This window comes from Fonsecaea pedrosoi (genome assembly GCF_000835455.1).
Source record: "Fonsecaea pedrosoi CBS 271.37 unplaced genomic scaffold supercont1.1, whole genome shotgun sequence".
NCBI classification, from domain to species: domain Eukaryota; kingdom Fungi; phylum Ascomycota; class Eurotiomycetes; order Chaetothyriales; family Herpotrichiellaceae; genus Fonsecaea; species Fonsecaea pedrosoi.
The window spans coordinates 826412-837411 of NW_013550615.1; the positions used below are offsets into that span (position 1 = coordinate 826412).

Sequence of the window (11000 nt, forward strand, 5' to 3'; positions counted from 1 at the left end):
AGCAACCCTGGCCCAACAAAGGCTTCCCTCTTCAATGTCAGCCATCTAGCAACATCTCGTTAGGGTAAAGTCGGCAGTTGATCGTGCATCAGGAGGCAGAATGTCGACAACAGCAAAATATGTCAGGACTGTCAAGGAGATCGAGAAACATGGCTGAGAAATTGGACATTGGGAATCGTAAGGCGGTCACAAATTGCGCAATGGCCATTGCCTTTCTCCCTCGCACAGCGAAGATTTGAAACATAAAGGCAAAGGCCCCAGCGAGGAGGTGATTGTGATGCCGAGAGATGTAATGCTAGACTTTGAACCAATCAAAGACGCCAAAGATGGTTTTTTTGTAAAAGAATTCAAATAAGAAGCCCGACCATTCCGGACACGGAGCCGTCAACGTGCTCGAAGGGTCGACAATCTTTGACCCTCTATAGTTCTCGACTCGAATGTCCTGGGGGAGTATTCGCGCTTGCTTCGGGGATATTGAAATTCGTAAAGATCGTCTGAATGTCGCACGGAAGTGTCGAGGATGGTATGTATTCTTTGACAATAGCCCATCGGCTCAAGCCATGGGTGTTAACAACATTCCCGAGTACCTTGAATTGAGTATCAGACAATCTCATCCATCCGTAACACCGGGCAGCCCATGTTCCATTTTCATTGAGTGAGTCCAGTCGAGCATAAGCTCTACTTTCACAGGCAAGTGGTGAGGTGTGGATAGCACCATCATATGCATAAAAGACAGGACCGGGTTGCTTCCAACACTTGAACTGAACCCCCAGGTTTAGCCAAGTGGAAGTAATTCGCACAATCGTACTTACAACTTTCAAGGCATATGCAGCTCCTTTGATGTTTGTCAGGATCACGACGCCGTGTTTCCCACTCCCGATCAGGCGGGGCCGTTGGATGTTTTCTTGGTCATCAACAAAGCGCCGTAGTCTCGGCTCGTCATCTTCCACCGGCCGATTCGACTCGCACAGAGGCTCTGTCGTGAGGTAAATGCCAATAATGCTTTCTCCCATCAACTCAGCATCCCTTGCGCCTTTTGCAAGTTGCTCGCCCATCGTTTCTATCAGAGCCTCCACGTGGCGTACAGTCTGGAGCAGTCTCCAGCCGTGACGTTCCTTGGTCGCAAGTCCCACCGGCGAATACTCGAGAGAGCAGGAGTTCTAGAGGACAGCGCTCCTGGAGGCGGTCGATCCAGAGAACTTCACATGAAAGGCGAGGCGGACATACTGGTCATAGTCCAGGTAATGACGCAAGTCCTTTCGATGAAAGTGAACCACACAAGCGCTTGCGCAGAGCAGGTGCGCCGAAGAGACGGATGAGATGGTTTCCCGATCACGTGAAATCTGCCCAGCGAGCCAGACAGCTAGAGACACCAAGGTAGCTCCAGCGTTTGTCGTCATGATGGTGATGGGATTCGCTGTGCATCGTCCAGGGCGGGGGCCGTTGGGCCGTAGACATTCTGTAAAACATAGCTAAGGCGCTACGCCAGTAATAGTGAATATAAAAGCGACGGCCTAGGTACCAAGTAGTCAATAGATCTAGCCAGTTCTTTACACGTTCTTTTACACGAGTAAAGAGGCATCGTTTCGCTTCACTCAACAAAGCTATTGGTGAGGATCGTCTAACTAATTCGTAGTTCTAAGCGCTGCTAGTCTGGAAAAGCGGCCAAATACTGACCTGACAAGACGACGTCATCACTACTACGGGGACCATGTCCTTCTTCCCAGACCCGTCTGCGTCCACGTCGATTTGTGGAACAATCCATCGTCCCCCTTCTCAAGTCGCTGTCGCAGCCCCCTCGGCGCTCATCTGCTTATATGCCTGCGCCGCGGCCAACACACCCGCCTCGCGCATAAACTTCCCCCCTTGTGGCTGCGGTGGTTGATGCCAGATGAACTCCTCCCCGTTCGCCTCGACCGTCTCCCCCGTCTTGCCATGCGCTACCCAGTCGTCATCCCTGACAGCGGCGAAATCGGCCAGCGCGTCGAAACACCGAAGGACGGTGCTCATGGGCGTGAGCTGGTCTGGGCCGAGTTTACTCGCCAGTCCCGGCGGGAGGCCCGGGGTGTCGACGATGGCGGGGCACACGGCGTTGATGCGGACGTCGGCCGTGGTGGCGGCGTCGTTGCGGGCGAGCGCGCGCACGAGCCCGACCAGCGCGTGCTTGCTGGCCGTGTACTGCGGGAGGATGGGGATGGGGAAGATGCCGCCCCCGGAGGCGGTGATGATGATTTTGCCGCCCGGCTTGGGTTTGTCGGAGTGGGTGCTCGGCACCGTCATGTAGTGCGCGGCGAGTTTGATGCCGTAGAATCTGCACACCCATACGAAGAGTGAGGTTCGAGTCAGAACCCAGCGCAGCCAGGAAGGAGAGGTAAGAGAGGTAGAGGCTGTGTTACTTTTTCTTTTTTTTTTTTTTTTTTTTTTTTTTTTTTTTTTTCCCTTAAAAATTAGGAAGGGGGACAAACTTACGTCCCAGTAATATTCACCTCAAACGGCCGCGTATCCGGCTTCGACGGCGGCCGGTCCACATGGCCCGAGAGATTCCCAAACACGTCGTCTCCATGGTCGACACCCGCGTTGAGAGCCACAAAGTCCAGCCGCCCGCTCCACGCATACGCCTGCTTGAACATGTCGGCCTGGTCCTGCCAGGAGGAAATGTCTGTCTTGACGAACAACGTCTCCGGCAGCGACTCCTTGGGCGGGTTGATGTCGGCGACGACGACGCGCCAGTTCAGCGAGACGAGGTGTCGGACCAGGGCGTCTCCTATGCCGGATGAGCCACCGGTGACGATGGCGGTGGGAGGTCCCATCGTTTGGTTTCTGAGAATGTTTACAGCGAAGTATTTCCTGGAAAGATATGGGATGTACTGTGTAGGAGGTGACTCGGTGGTCAAAGGTAAGATGGGTGATCTGGGTGGCTGGAGGGAATATAAGCTGCCACCACCACATATGGCCAGCAACGCGGAACCGTCTGCCTACTTACAAATCTGAATCCCTTGCAGCACATATTGTTCATTTCAAAAAGTCTGCCGTTATCATCCGTCAAAGCCGAGCAAGGCCATCGAGCCGCTCCTCAGGACAGACAAACTAATGGTGAGCCGACCGTATGAGGAAATGCCGACTGCTGAACAAGCAACATCTTCGGGTCCTGACAACACCGACTGTTAATTGTGTCGTGAACTCGGGATGTTGAATCAAAATGAACCGAGTAATGGAGGCGTGAAGTCTCGGGACGGAGCAACACAAGTACAAGTCCATCATCTAGCAGGGACCGAGCCATCCACGACCTCAGGGATCAAGGTCTCACCAAGCTCAATTCTCGACCTGTTCGTTTTAAAGATCAGACCGGCACTGCCCACTCCGTCTCGGTCAATTACCCAAGTCCCTCACCTCCCTTACCTAGTAAATCATTGTCACCGTCATTCTTCTCCATGATGACCCCGCCACTCATCACCCTCGAAGAACACTGATACTCACGCGTCGTGTTTGACTCATACGACAACTCCCTGAAAGAAGCAATATCTCGATGGCCCGGAGCGCTCGAAAGACTGTTCGACGCCGATGCGCTGCGGCTCAAAGAGATGGACAACGGCAAAGTGACGGTCCAGGTGATTTCGCACTGCGCTGCCGACAACCCATCCGTCGAGGTCTGCCAAGCTGGCAACGATAAGCTGGCAGACGAGATCCGCAAGTCGGAGGAGACCAGAATGCGGTTTGCCGGATTCGCAGTCCTACCAATGGCACACCCCGAAGCTGCGGCGGCTGAGCTGGAGAGGACGGTCAAGAAGCACGGCTTCGTCGGGGCACTCGTGGACCACAAGGCCGGCGACAAGTTCTGCGACGGCAACGATTACGACATCCTCTGGCAGAAGCTGCAGGAGCTGGACGTCCCGATCTACCTCCACCCTTCGTGGCCCACACCACACTTCTTCCAGCGGTCCTACGCTGGAAACTACCCGCCTCGAGCAATGACAGTTGTTGGAGGTGCCATGTGGGGATGGCACAGCGAGGTCGGTCTCCATGTGCTTCGGCTGCATGCCGCAGGGATGTTTGACAAGTTCCCCAAGCTCAAGATCATCCTGGGCCACTTTGGAGAGATGATACCCTTTATGCTACAGAGGATCATAGATCAAGAGTCCGTCATGGGCAAGCGGAATCGACCTTTCAGTGAGGTGTGGAACGAGAACATCTGGATCACCATGTCGGGCACATTCAGCATCGACCCGATGCGCTGTATCCTTGCCAACACAAAAGTCGAACGGATCATGTATAGTGTTGATTACCCCTTCACAACCAATGAACACGGCCTCGAATTCTTCCAAGACCTCACCAAGAGCGGGCTGCTGACTGAGGAGGAACTCGAGCTCGTTGCGTATAAAAACGCAGAGAACCTCTTGAGGATCAAAGTGCCAGATTTGAAGCAGGTGAACAGCTCGACGAAGAGCTAAGCTGAAGACTTTGGATGTACAGAGCTCCTGCAACGGCAACTTGGTCAGTGGTGCTTCTATGCGGAAGAGCAAGTCGTTGCCATAAATCTCTCAATTTTCGTTATCAATGAAAGACTTAAAAACAGCGTCAATTCTCTAGTCAATCGACGTCTGCTGATCCATGCAGACATCTAAAGGAAAGATCTTGGTCAATTTCAGAACGTCCAATCGGTAGCCTCATCGAAAGGAACCAGAGTGCTCCACGTTTCGAAATCTTCTGCTGGGAATAATTCAAAGAAATCCTGCTCCTGTGAGTGTCAAATTAGTATTGCGTGTAATCAAAACAAACCTAGTCGTAGGCAATCTGGAAGATAACTCACAAGTAATGGAACAGTATCGGTGTCGCCTATGCTCAAAGTGGAATTCGTCAAAGGTGCAGGCTGGAAGCTTTCATTGGCCTCGATCTCCTTACTGATTTCTGGCTCTGTAGTGCTCTTTTGCGAGCGCTCCTGATGCTTCACAGCAAGACGGGCAAAGTGGCACATCTCTCTCACGAAAAGACGCGGCAGCTGGAGACCCGTGGTAAGTTCGAGGTTGGAAAAGTAACCCAATGTAAGGTCTGCACGTAAAGTTCATGAGTCACTTCTTGTCTCTTGCCGCCGAGCATATGCGTCGACCTCCTTTTCATGAGTGACATGCGGTACGGTACGGTACAGAACAGGGCCCCGATACTTACCTAGTAGTAGTAGGTCTGATGGAACAGTGGACAATGTGGTGTCTCGAATGATGTGGATGAAGAGGTTGAAAAAACTGTACAACGGAGCGTATCGAGCGATTCTGCTGGACAGTTAACTTTCATCTGGCAACAAACATCCATTGAGAAGGTCTCGGTGAAGAGTGTCTTACAAGGCAGCGCAGCCACCGTCGATATGTACCTGCCTGGCGGCAAGGATAGCAGCGCGCGAAACCTGAACCACGTCGTTATATGAAGCATGCACCTGGGAAGCAGCCATCATATTACCCGCTACATATGTGGAGACATCCAACCAAGGGTAGGTCAAAGGGGTATTGATGTCCAACACCAGACAGAAATAATGTGATTGAAGTGATTGAGCCTGGCGCAGGGTCATACCAGCTGGTAATCGAGCAACATCAATCGCATCGTCAAGACAGATATGCTGCTGTACCGAGTTCTTGAATTCTGCGAGTTCCTCCCTTAGATTATGCACGGCTTGAAATAGCTGGTCAGTCGTCTGCCTGAGAGCACGCGCACTGGAAAGCTGCTTCCTAGCCGTGGAGGCTAATTGCATCATCTTGATCAACGTGTGGCAGTACAGAGTATCGCTCGGTAGTCCACTTGGGACGGTTTGAGGAACCTGACAACTGATTTCATCATCGTCCATTATCTACCAAGGTTAGAGACACTGTCAGCACATCAAATGAGGAATGAATGACACACTGAAGGGCGGCCTGAACGGGTGCAGATTTGCTTCTCCAGGCAATAAATGGACCAGAATATCCAGTTCCGATGTCTGACTTCATGCGGCGGGATTTTCCACGAGTGTGAGGGCTGTCTATGTAGACCTTTGGAGCACGCGAGTCGCAAAGCGTCCGTGCATAATGTGTATTGTAGCGACACTTCACCCATACTCTCACTGAAATATGCCTACCATCGGGAATTAGAGTCCTGGCTCGAGATTTGAAGAGCTAAGGTGGTTACCATCGATATTAGGGCCTGGACACCCATCAAGGAAGTGTGTAAGAACATGATCTCGGTATGCACAGAAAGTGCATTTTGGAAAAGAGCCCACGAAGCCTGCAAGGTGTCGTGGAAGGCCCTGGTCTTGGAAAGAACAATCTGGCACCCATGCGCCCAGATGATGTTGCGTAGTGCGTACCAACCTTTGTCGTCTGTAACTGGGGTGTGGGCGCCGCTAAAGTGCGCGCGGAGTCGGGATTCAAATACAGGGCGTTCGACCAAGCCCCAAGCAAGATCCGATCCTTCTTCAAAATACGCTGGACCACAAATCAGCTTAAATTAGATACTGACGAGTTTCAGTTACTCGCCATTGGTGTATTGCCATGCAACTTGCGGAGCGGGCTCTGGCTCTCGACATGATGACAAGGCACCGTGGTTCATTTTGAGCATCCGAGCCGATTCTTGAACAAGGCGCTTGACCGAGCTGTTATACTCGGGTGATTCCACTTTTAAAACTATCCAGTCCACAGCAGGCTGGGAGTAAAAGGACATCATGCAGCGCGGGCCTGTTGCCCATCAGTACTGTGCGGTGGAAGGAGTAATCGACAGACCATAGTACTCAAAGTTGAGCTGGGAGAACCATCAGAACTGTTAGTGAGTATGCAGGGACTAACTGACCGTGTCTGTGGCATAGAGACTGTTCTCCTCTTGGCCAAGATCTTGATTGTCGAAGGCATCGATGGGTCCTTCATGCGCGTCTGTTGTTCTTGGAAGTCCGGGTGCTAGAGGGGTCTGCATGCGTGGCTGCTTGGAGGTTTCTTGGCTCTGTTTAGATGCCAACATACGGTGCTGAGGGATATCAGCTGATATAACGAACGGCAGCATGACTTTTGGCTAGAGTGGCTGCGCCGGTCGCTCGACGAAGCGTTGTCGAGTCCTGCTGTCCACGCTAATGTGAGACTCACATTTGTCCGATCTATTCGGCGTGTCAGTCACTCCTTTATGTGGCTTGAGATGTGTAGGGACTTAACACACTGCTGTTCCCTTGTACGACCACAGATTCACCGGCACTTCGGCTACTCTGGGTAGGCGGACGTCGCCTGCGCGTGATGACACATTCTCCGGCACGGTCCAGACAATTGTCACATGGAGTATTACCGTTACCTATCATACGATTAGCGACCTGACTCATCGGCTGTTACAGATTGCAACCGTACAGCGAATCTTCTTTGCCCGGCAATGGTTGCACGCCACGGATCGCCGAGGCCTGCCTGGCATCTGCACCAGCTTGAGTCGTGGTTGAGACGCCGGACTCATTCTTTGTAGGTTCTTGGGTGTTGGAGTGGTTCTCAATGGTGAGATAGACGTGAAGAATGACCGCAGAACGCAACAACAGAAGCGTAGCCATTACACTTCACCTGTAGTTGCAGAGTTGCAGGTTTGGGGGGATAGCTGGTGTGTTTCTAGGTAAGTTTGCCGAGTTACTTGGGTGGGTGGATGCCGCTATGCCTATTTAGTTCGGTAATGCAGAACACGTTCGGCATTACCCGAAAGTCACCTAGAACGATCCATCTCGCCATGAACATATTTGTACAAGTACTTGTATGCATGACTGGATGAGACATGGCGACAGTACCGTAACATCATTCCGAGACAGGCAGCTTCTATTAGGATGGATCTCGCGCAAAAATGGCAAAAAACTTATCACAGAACAGCTCAACCTGCTGGTCTGTGACAAGGAAAACTCGCCCTTTACAGGGTTGGTTTTTCTCGACCGGTTTTACTACGAATTTTATACTACAGTGGTTGATGTTGTCGATGTCGTCTGATCGAGGTGGGTCATCGGAGGGAGGGAGGGAGGACCGGAGGAAGGAATCGAGGTCCTGATGCCCACTAACCCGGAGTTAGTTTTGACCTGACAGGAACCTAGATGTGGTGTAATCGGGACTCGAACTCGTGGTAATTTCGGTTTCGCCCTTGTTGTGGAGAAGGGGGTCTTTGCGTGACAGAATTTCGAGAGAAAAAACATATATACTAAGTGATTTCTGGTGGGGTTTGTACCAGTACCTACATACCTGTGATCTGCTGAGTAGAGTCCCTTATCACGGCGAAGGAAAGGCGGACGCCATCTCTACCCAGCGAGACTCCGACACATAAGGTCTCATTTGCCCACTCGAGTCTGCGTTTCCACTGCTCGAATGTCGACGGATACATGAAGCCCGAGGAGAGAATGAGGCAAGCTCTCCTCTCGGAGAATCAACATATCATAGCGATGATGCTGCTGTTCAAGTTGGGACCGGAGAGGGGTTGTCGAAGACACACACCTCGCAAAGACTTCTATAAGGCTAGTCGCCATTACTGCTTCCATGTTCATCTTGAGTGTGTAGAAGGAAACGCGCATGTATTTTGACTGACAACCGCTATGTTGTCTAGCATTGGAGTACGAAGCACTCGCCAAGCACTATCTACCCGCGCATCGACCGACTTTTAAGGACTTGTTCCTCTTCCTTCGAATATCCTCACCTATTATTAGACGCCCGCAACCCTAGCGCTCAGAAATTAAAACAAAACACAGTCTTAGACATTGCTTTTCCCCGATTCTCTGGGTATAGAACGAAACCATATATTCGCCGCTCACGCTTGACCAGCAACGACATCCGCGGCAGACTTGTTACTCGCAGCAGCAGCACGCCTTCCCAGCCAAATGGTCGCTCCGATGAGGATGACGGCGCAGACGGCCACCACGGCGGCCTGGGTGGCAAAAACGGCTGCGACGCCGTCTTTCGCGATCCAGCTGGGCTGGAAATACCCGACGGCGAAGCCACCGCACGTACGCCACATGTTGATGATGGCGGACACAACGGCCGAGTGGGTGGGGTATTTCTCGAGGGCGAACGCGGTGATGGCGACCATGGTGCCCACCAGGCCGATGTTGACCATGACCCAGCCGAAGGCGAGGCCGACCCAGCTCTTGCCGTAGTTGAGTGTGAGGCCGTACGTCAGCAGGCCACACACCATGCTGCCGATGGGGAACCACACGCCATGCAGTCGGTATTCGCTGCGCCAGTGGGCCTTGCGCTTCCCGCCGGAGCCCTCGTAGATCCATTCGTTGAAGAAGTATCCAAAGCAAAATCCCAAAAGGGCGCCGATGACGCCGGCAAAACGGATCGAGGCGTCGGCGACGTTGTCGAAGAGGTAAGGCGGTGCTCGGACAAAGGCGTCCACCGTCGTGGTGATTCCGATCGGCCACGTGAAGTTGATCATGGTGGACAGACCGACCAGGAGGATAGGGAGGGTGAAGGTGAGCTTGATGATGTTGACCGTCGACTCGGAGAGCGTGCGTGCTTTGGGGAGGTTGGTGTTCCCAATCCCAAAGAACGACTTGATCCGGCTGGTCTGCCGCGCTCCCGTCGATGACTTGTTGTAGTACGTCTCATAGCCGAATGCCAGGATCATCAGCGTGGAGAACCCGTAGAACCCCGTCAGGACTTTGAAGCAGTCGCGCCAGGACCCGGTGCCCTCCAAAATATATCCCGCGATGGCGGGGAAGAGGAACGGGCCGACCAGAAAGGTTGTGCCCCAAATGTTGATGTATCGCGGCCATTCGTGCGGAGGGTACATGTCGTGAATTATGGGCAGGCCAATCACCTGGGGCACTGTGCCGAACAAGCCCTGGAGGGCACGTAAAGCCGTGAAGACGGACCATGACTGCGCGTAAACACATCCAAGGACGACAAAGAGGGTAACAATCTGGGGATAGAGCCACACGGGGAGGCTACAAAGGAGAGTCAGCAGGCTACACGGCGCGGTCGAATGTCATTCATTCACTGTCTTTTGGTAACTCACCGTCCATACGCATCGATAAAAGGCACGGCAAATATGCCGCCGAAACCCTGGAGGAGGATACCGTAGTTGAGAGAAGTGGCCGAGTGGGTGATCGAGGTGTGCCATTCAATAGCCTGAGGAGCCACGAGCGTCGCACCCCAAGTCATGCCTCTATTTTTCGACAAAAGGTCAGCTTTTGACATTGTTGATTAAGGGAGGGATGAAGAAACATACCCGTCTGCGAGGATCGAACTGGACATTAACGCAAGGAACAATAGTCGTTTCCTCCACGGACTCCAATTCTGTGGACTTTGGCTATCGTCTGAGCCCAGCCCGTCGAGAACACTGGGCCCATCATCGCTGTTGCTGAGAGCGACGACGGTGCTCTCCGCCTGAGCGTCCTTTGATGTCTCTGGCTTTTCACCAGCCCCGGATGAAGACGAGGGCGCGCTCATGATTGCTGCAGAGGATGAACCAGAAATAGAACTTTCGCTGGACAGAAATATCAAGATCTTGTGAAGAAAGGCTAAAAAAAACGTACTCAAGAGAGCGCGAAACAAAAATAAGAGGACTTTTACCAGAAGTCAGAGACTCTGGATGATTTTCTCGAGGAGTTGTGGTACCGAGTAGCGAGCCACGAGCTGGAGATCAACGTGGTCAGTTAGCGACCCATGCGCACTCGACATACAAGTACACCGGTAGCTGGAAGCAAAGACCAGGTCGAAAGTCGCAAAAGGGTCTCGATCTCATCCCTTAGACTCCAAGTCGGGTCTCATCTCCCCCCCACCTCGCGTAGAGAAACGACATGTCTGTCAGTCTGTCTCTGCATGGATAGACAAGGGGTTGATTGACGAACAGGGGACTTCAACGCCATCCATGCATGTAGTGTTGAACAACTAGCAACCAAGAATCGATAGGTACATGAGCCGGGCTTGATGCGACCCCAGGGGTCCTCGTAATTACAAGGCCAAAAAGAGTGCAGATCCGGCAACCAACCCGTCGTGGAGTCTTTAGTTCGGGCATTTCAATGTAGTTTTGGAGGGGGGAAG

At 52.5% G+C, this 11000-nt stretch overlaps 6 protein-coding genes across 6 annotated transcripts; 1 reads left to right on the forward strand and 5 right to left on the reverse strand.

The window, feature by feature from the left end:
* Nucleotides 1-419: 419 nt before the first annotated feature.
* On the reverse strand, nt 420-1055 carry Z517_00287 (uncharacterized protein; the record flags this gene model as incomplete). Its single annotated transcript, XM_013433253.1, has 2 exons — nt 420-761; nt 813-1055. The coding sequence occupies 2 exons, from the start codon at nt 1053-1055 to the stop codon at nt 420-422; spliced, it is 585 nt and encodes a 194-aa protein (XP_013288707.1).
* A 721-nt stretch (nt 1056-1776) lies between these two features.
* Z517_00288 (uncharacterized protein) lies at nt 1777-2810 on the reverse strand (the record flags this gene model as incomplete). Its single annotated transcript, XM_013433254.1, has 2 exons — nt 1777-2311; nt 2470-2810. The coding sequence occupies 2 exons, from the start codon at nt 2808-2810 to the stop codon at nt 1777-1779; spliced, it is 876 nt and encodes a 291-aa protein (XP_013288708.1).
* A 771-nt stretch (nt 2811-3581) lies between these two features.
* Nucleotides 3582-4448, forward strand: Z517_00289 (uncharacterized protein; the record flags this gene model as incomplete). Its single annotated transcript, XM_013433255.1, has 1 exon — nt 3582-4448. The coding sequence occupies one exon, from the start codon at nt 3582-3584 to the stop codon at nt 4446-4448; it is 867 nt and encodes a 288-aa protein (XP_013288709.1).
* Nucleotides 4449-4642: 194 nt separating this feature from the next.
* Nucleotides 4643-7011, reverse strand: Z517_00290 (uncharacterized protein; the record flags this gene model as incomplete). Its single annotated transcript, XM_013433256.1, has 9 exons — nt 4643-4735; nt 4808-5046; nt 5164-5264; nt 5334-5833; nt 5887-6093; nt 6148-6443; nt 6558-6692; nt 6738-6756; nt 6805-7011. The coding sequence occupies 9 exons, from the start codon at nt 7009-7011 to the stop codon at nt 4643-4645; spliced, it is 1797 nt and encodes a 598-aa protein (XP_013288710.1).
* A 313-nt stretch (nt 7012-7324) lies between these two features.
* Nucleotides 7325-7534, reverse strand: Z517_00291 (uncharacterized protein; the record flags this gene model as incomplete). Its single annotated transcript, XM_013433257.1, has 1 exon — nt 7325-7534. One exon carries the CDS (start codon nt 7532-7534, stop codon nt 7325-7327), a length of 210 nt encoding a protein of 69 aa, XP_013288711.1.
* Nucleotides 7535-8760: 1226 nt separating this feature from the next.
* Z517_00292 (uncharacterized protein) lies at nt 8761-10406 on the reverse strand (the record flags this gene model as incomplete). The annotated part of the gene is made up of 3 exons (XM_013433258.1): nt 8761-9901; nt 9973-10122; nt 10186-10406. The coding sequence occupies 3 exons, from the start codon at nt 10404-10406 to the stop codon at nt 8761-8763; spliced, it is 1512 nt and encodes a 503-aa protein (XP_013288712.1).
* Nucleotides 10407-11000: the final 594 nt, after the last annotated feature.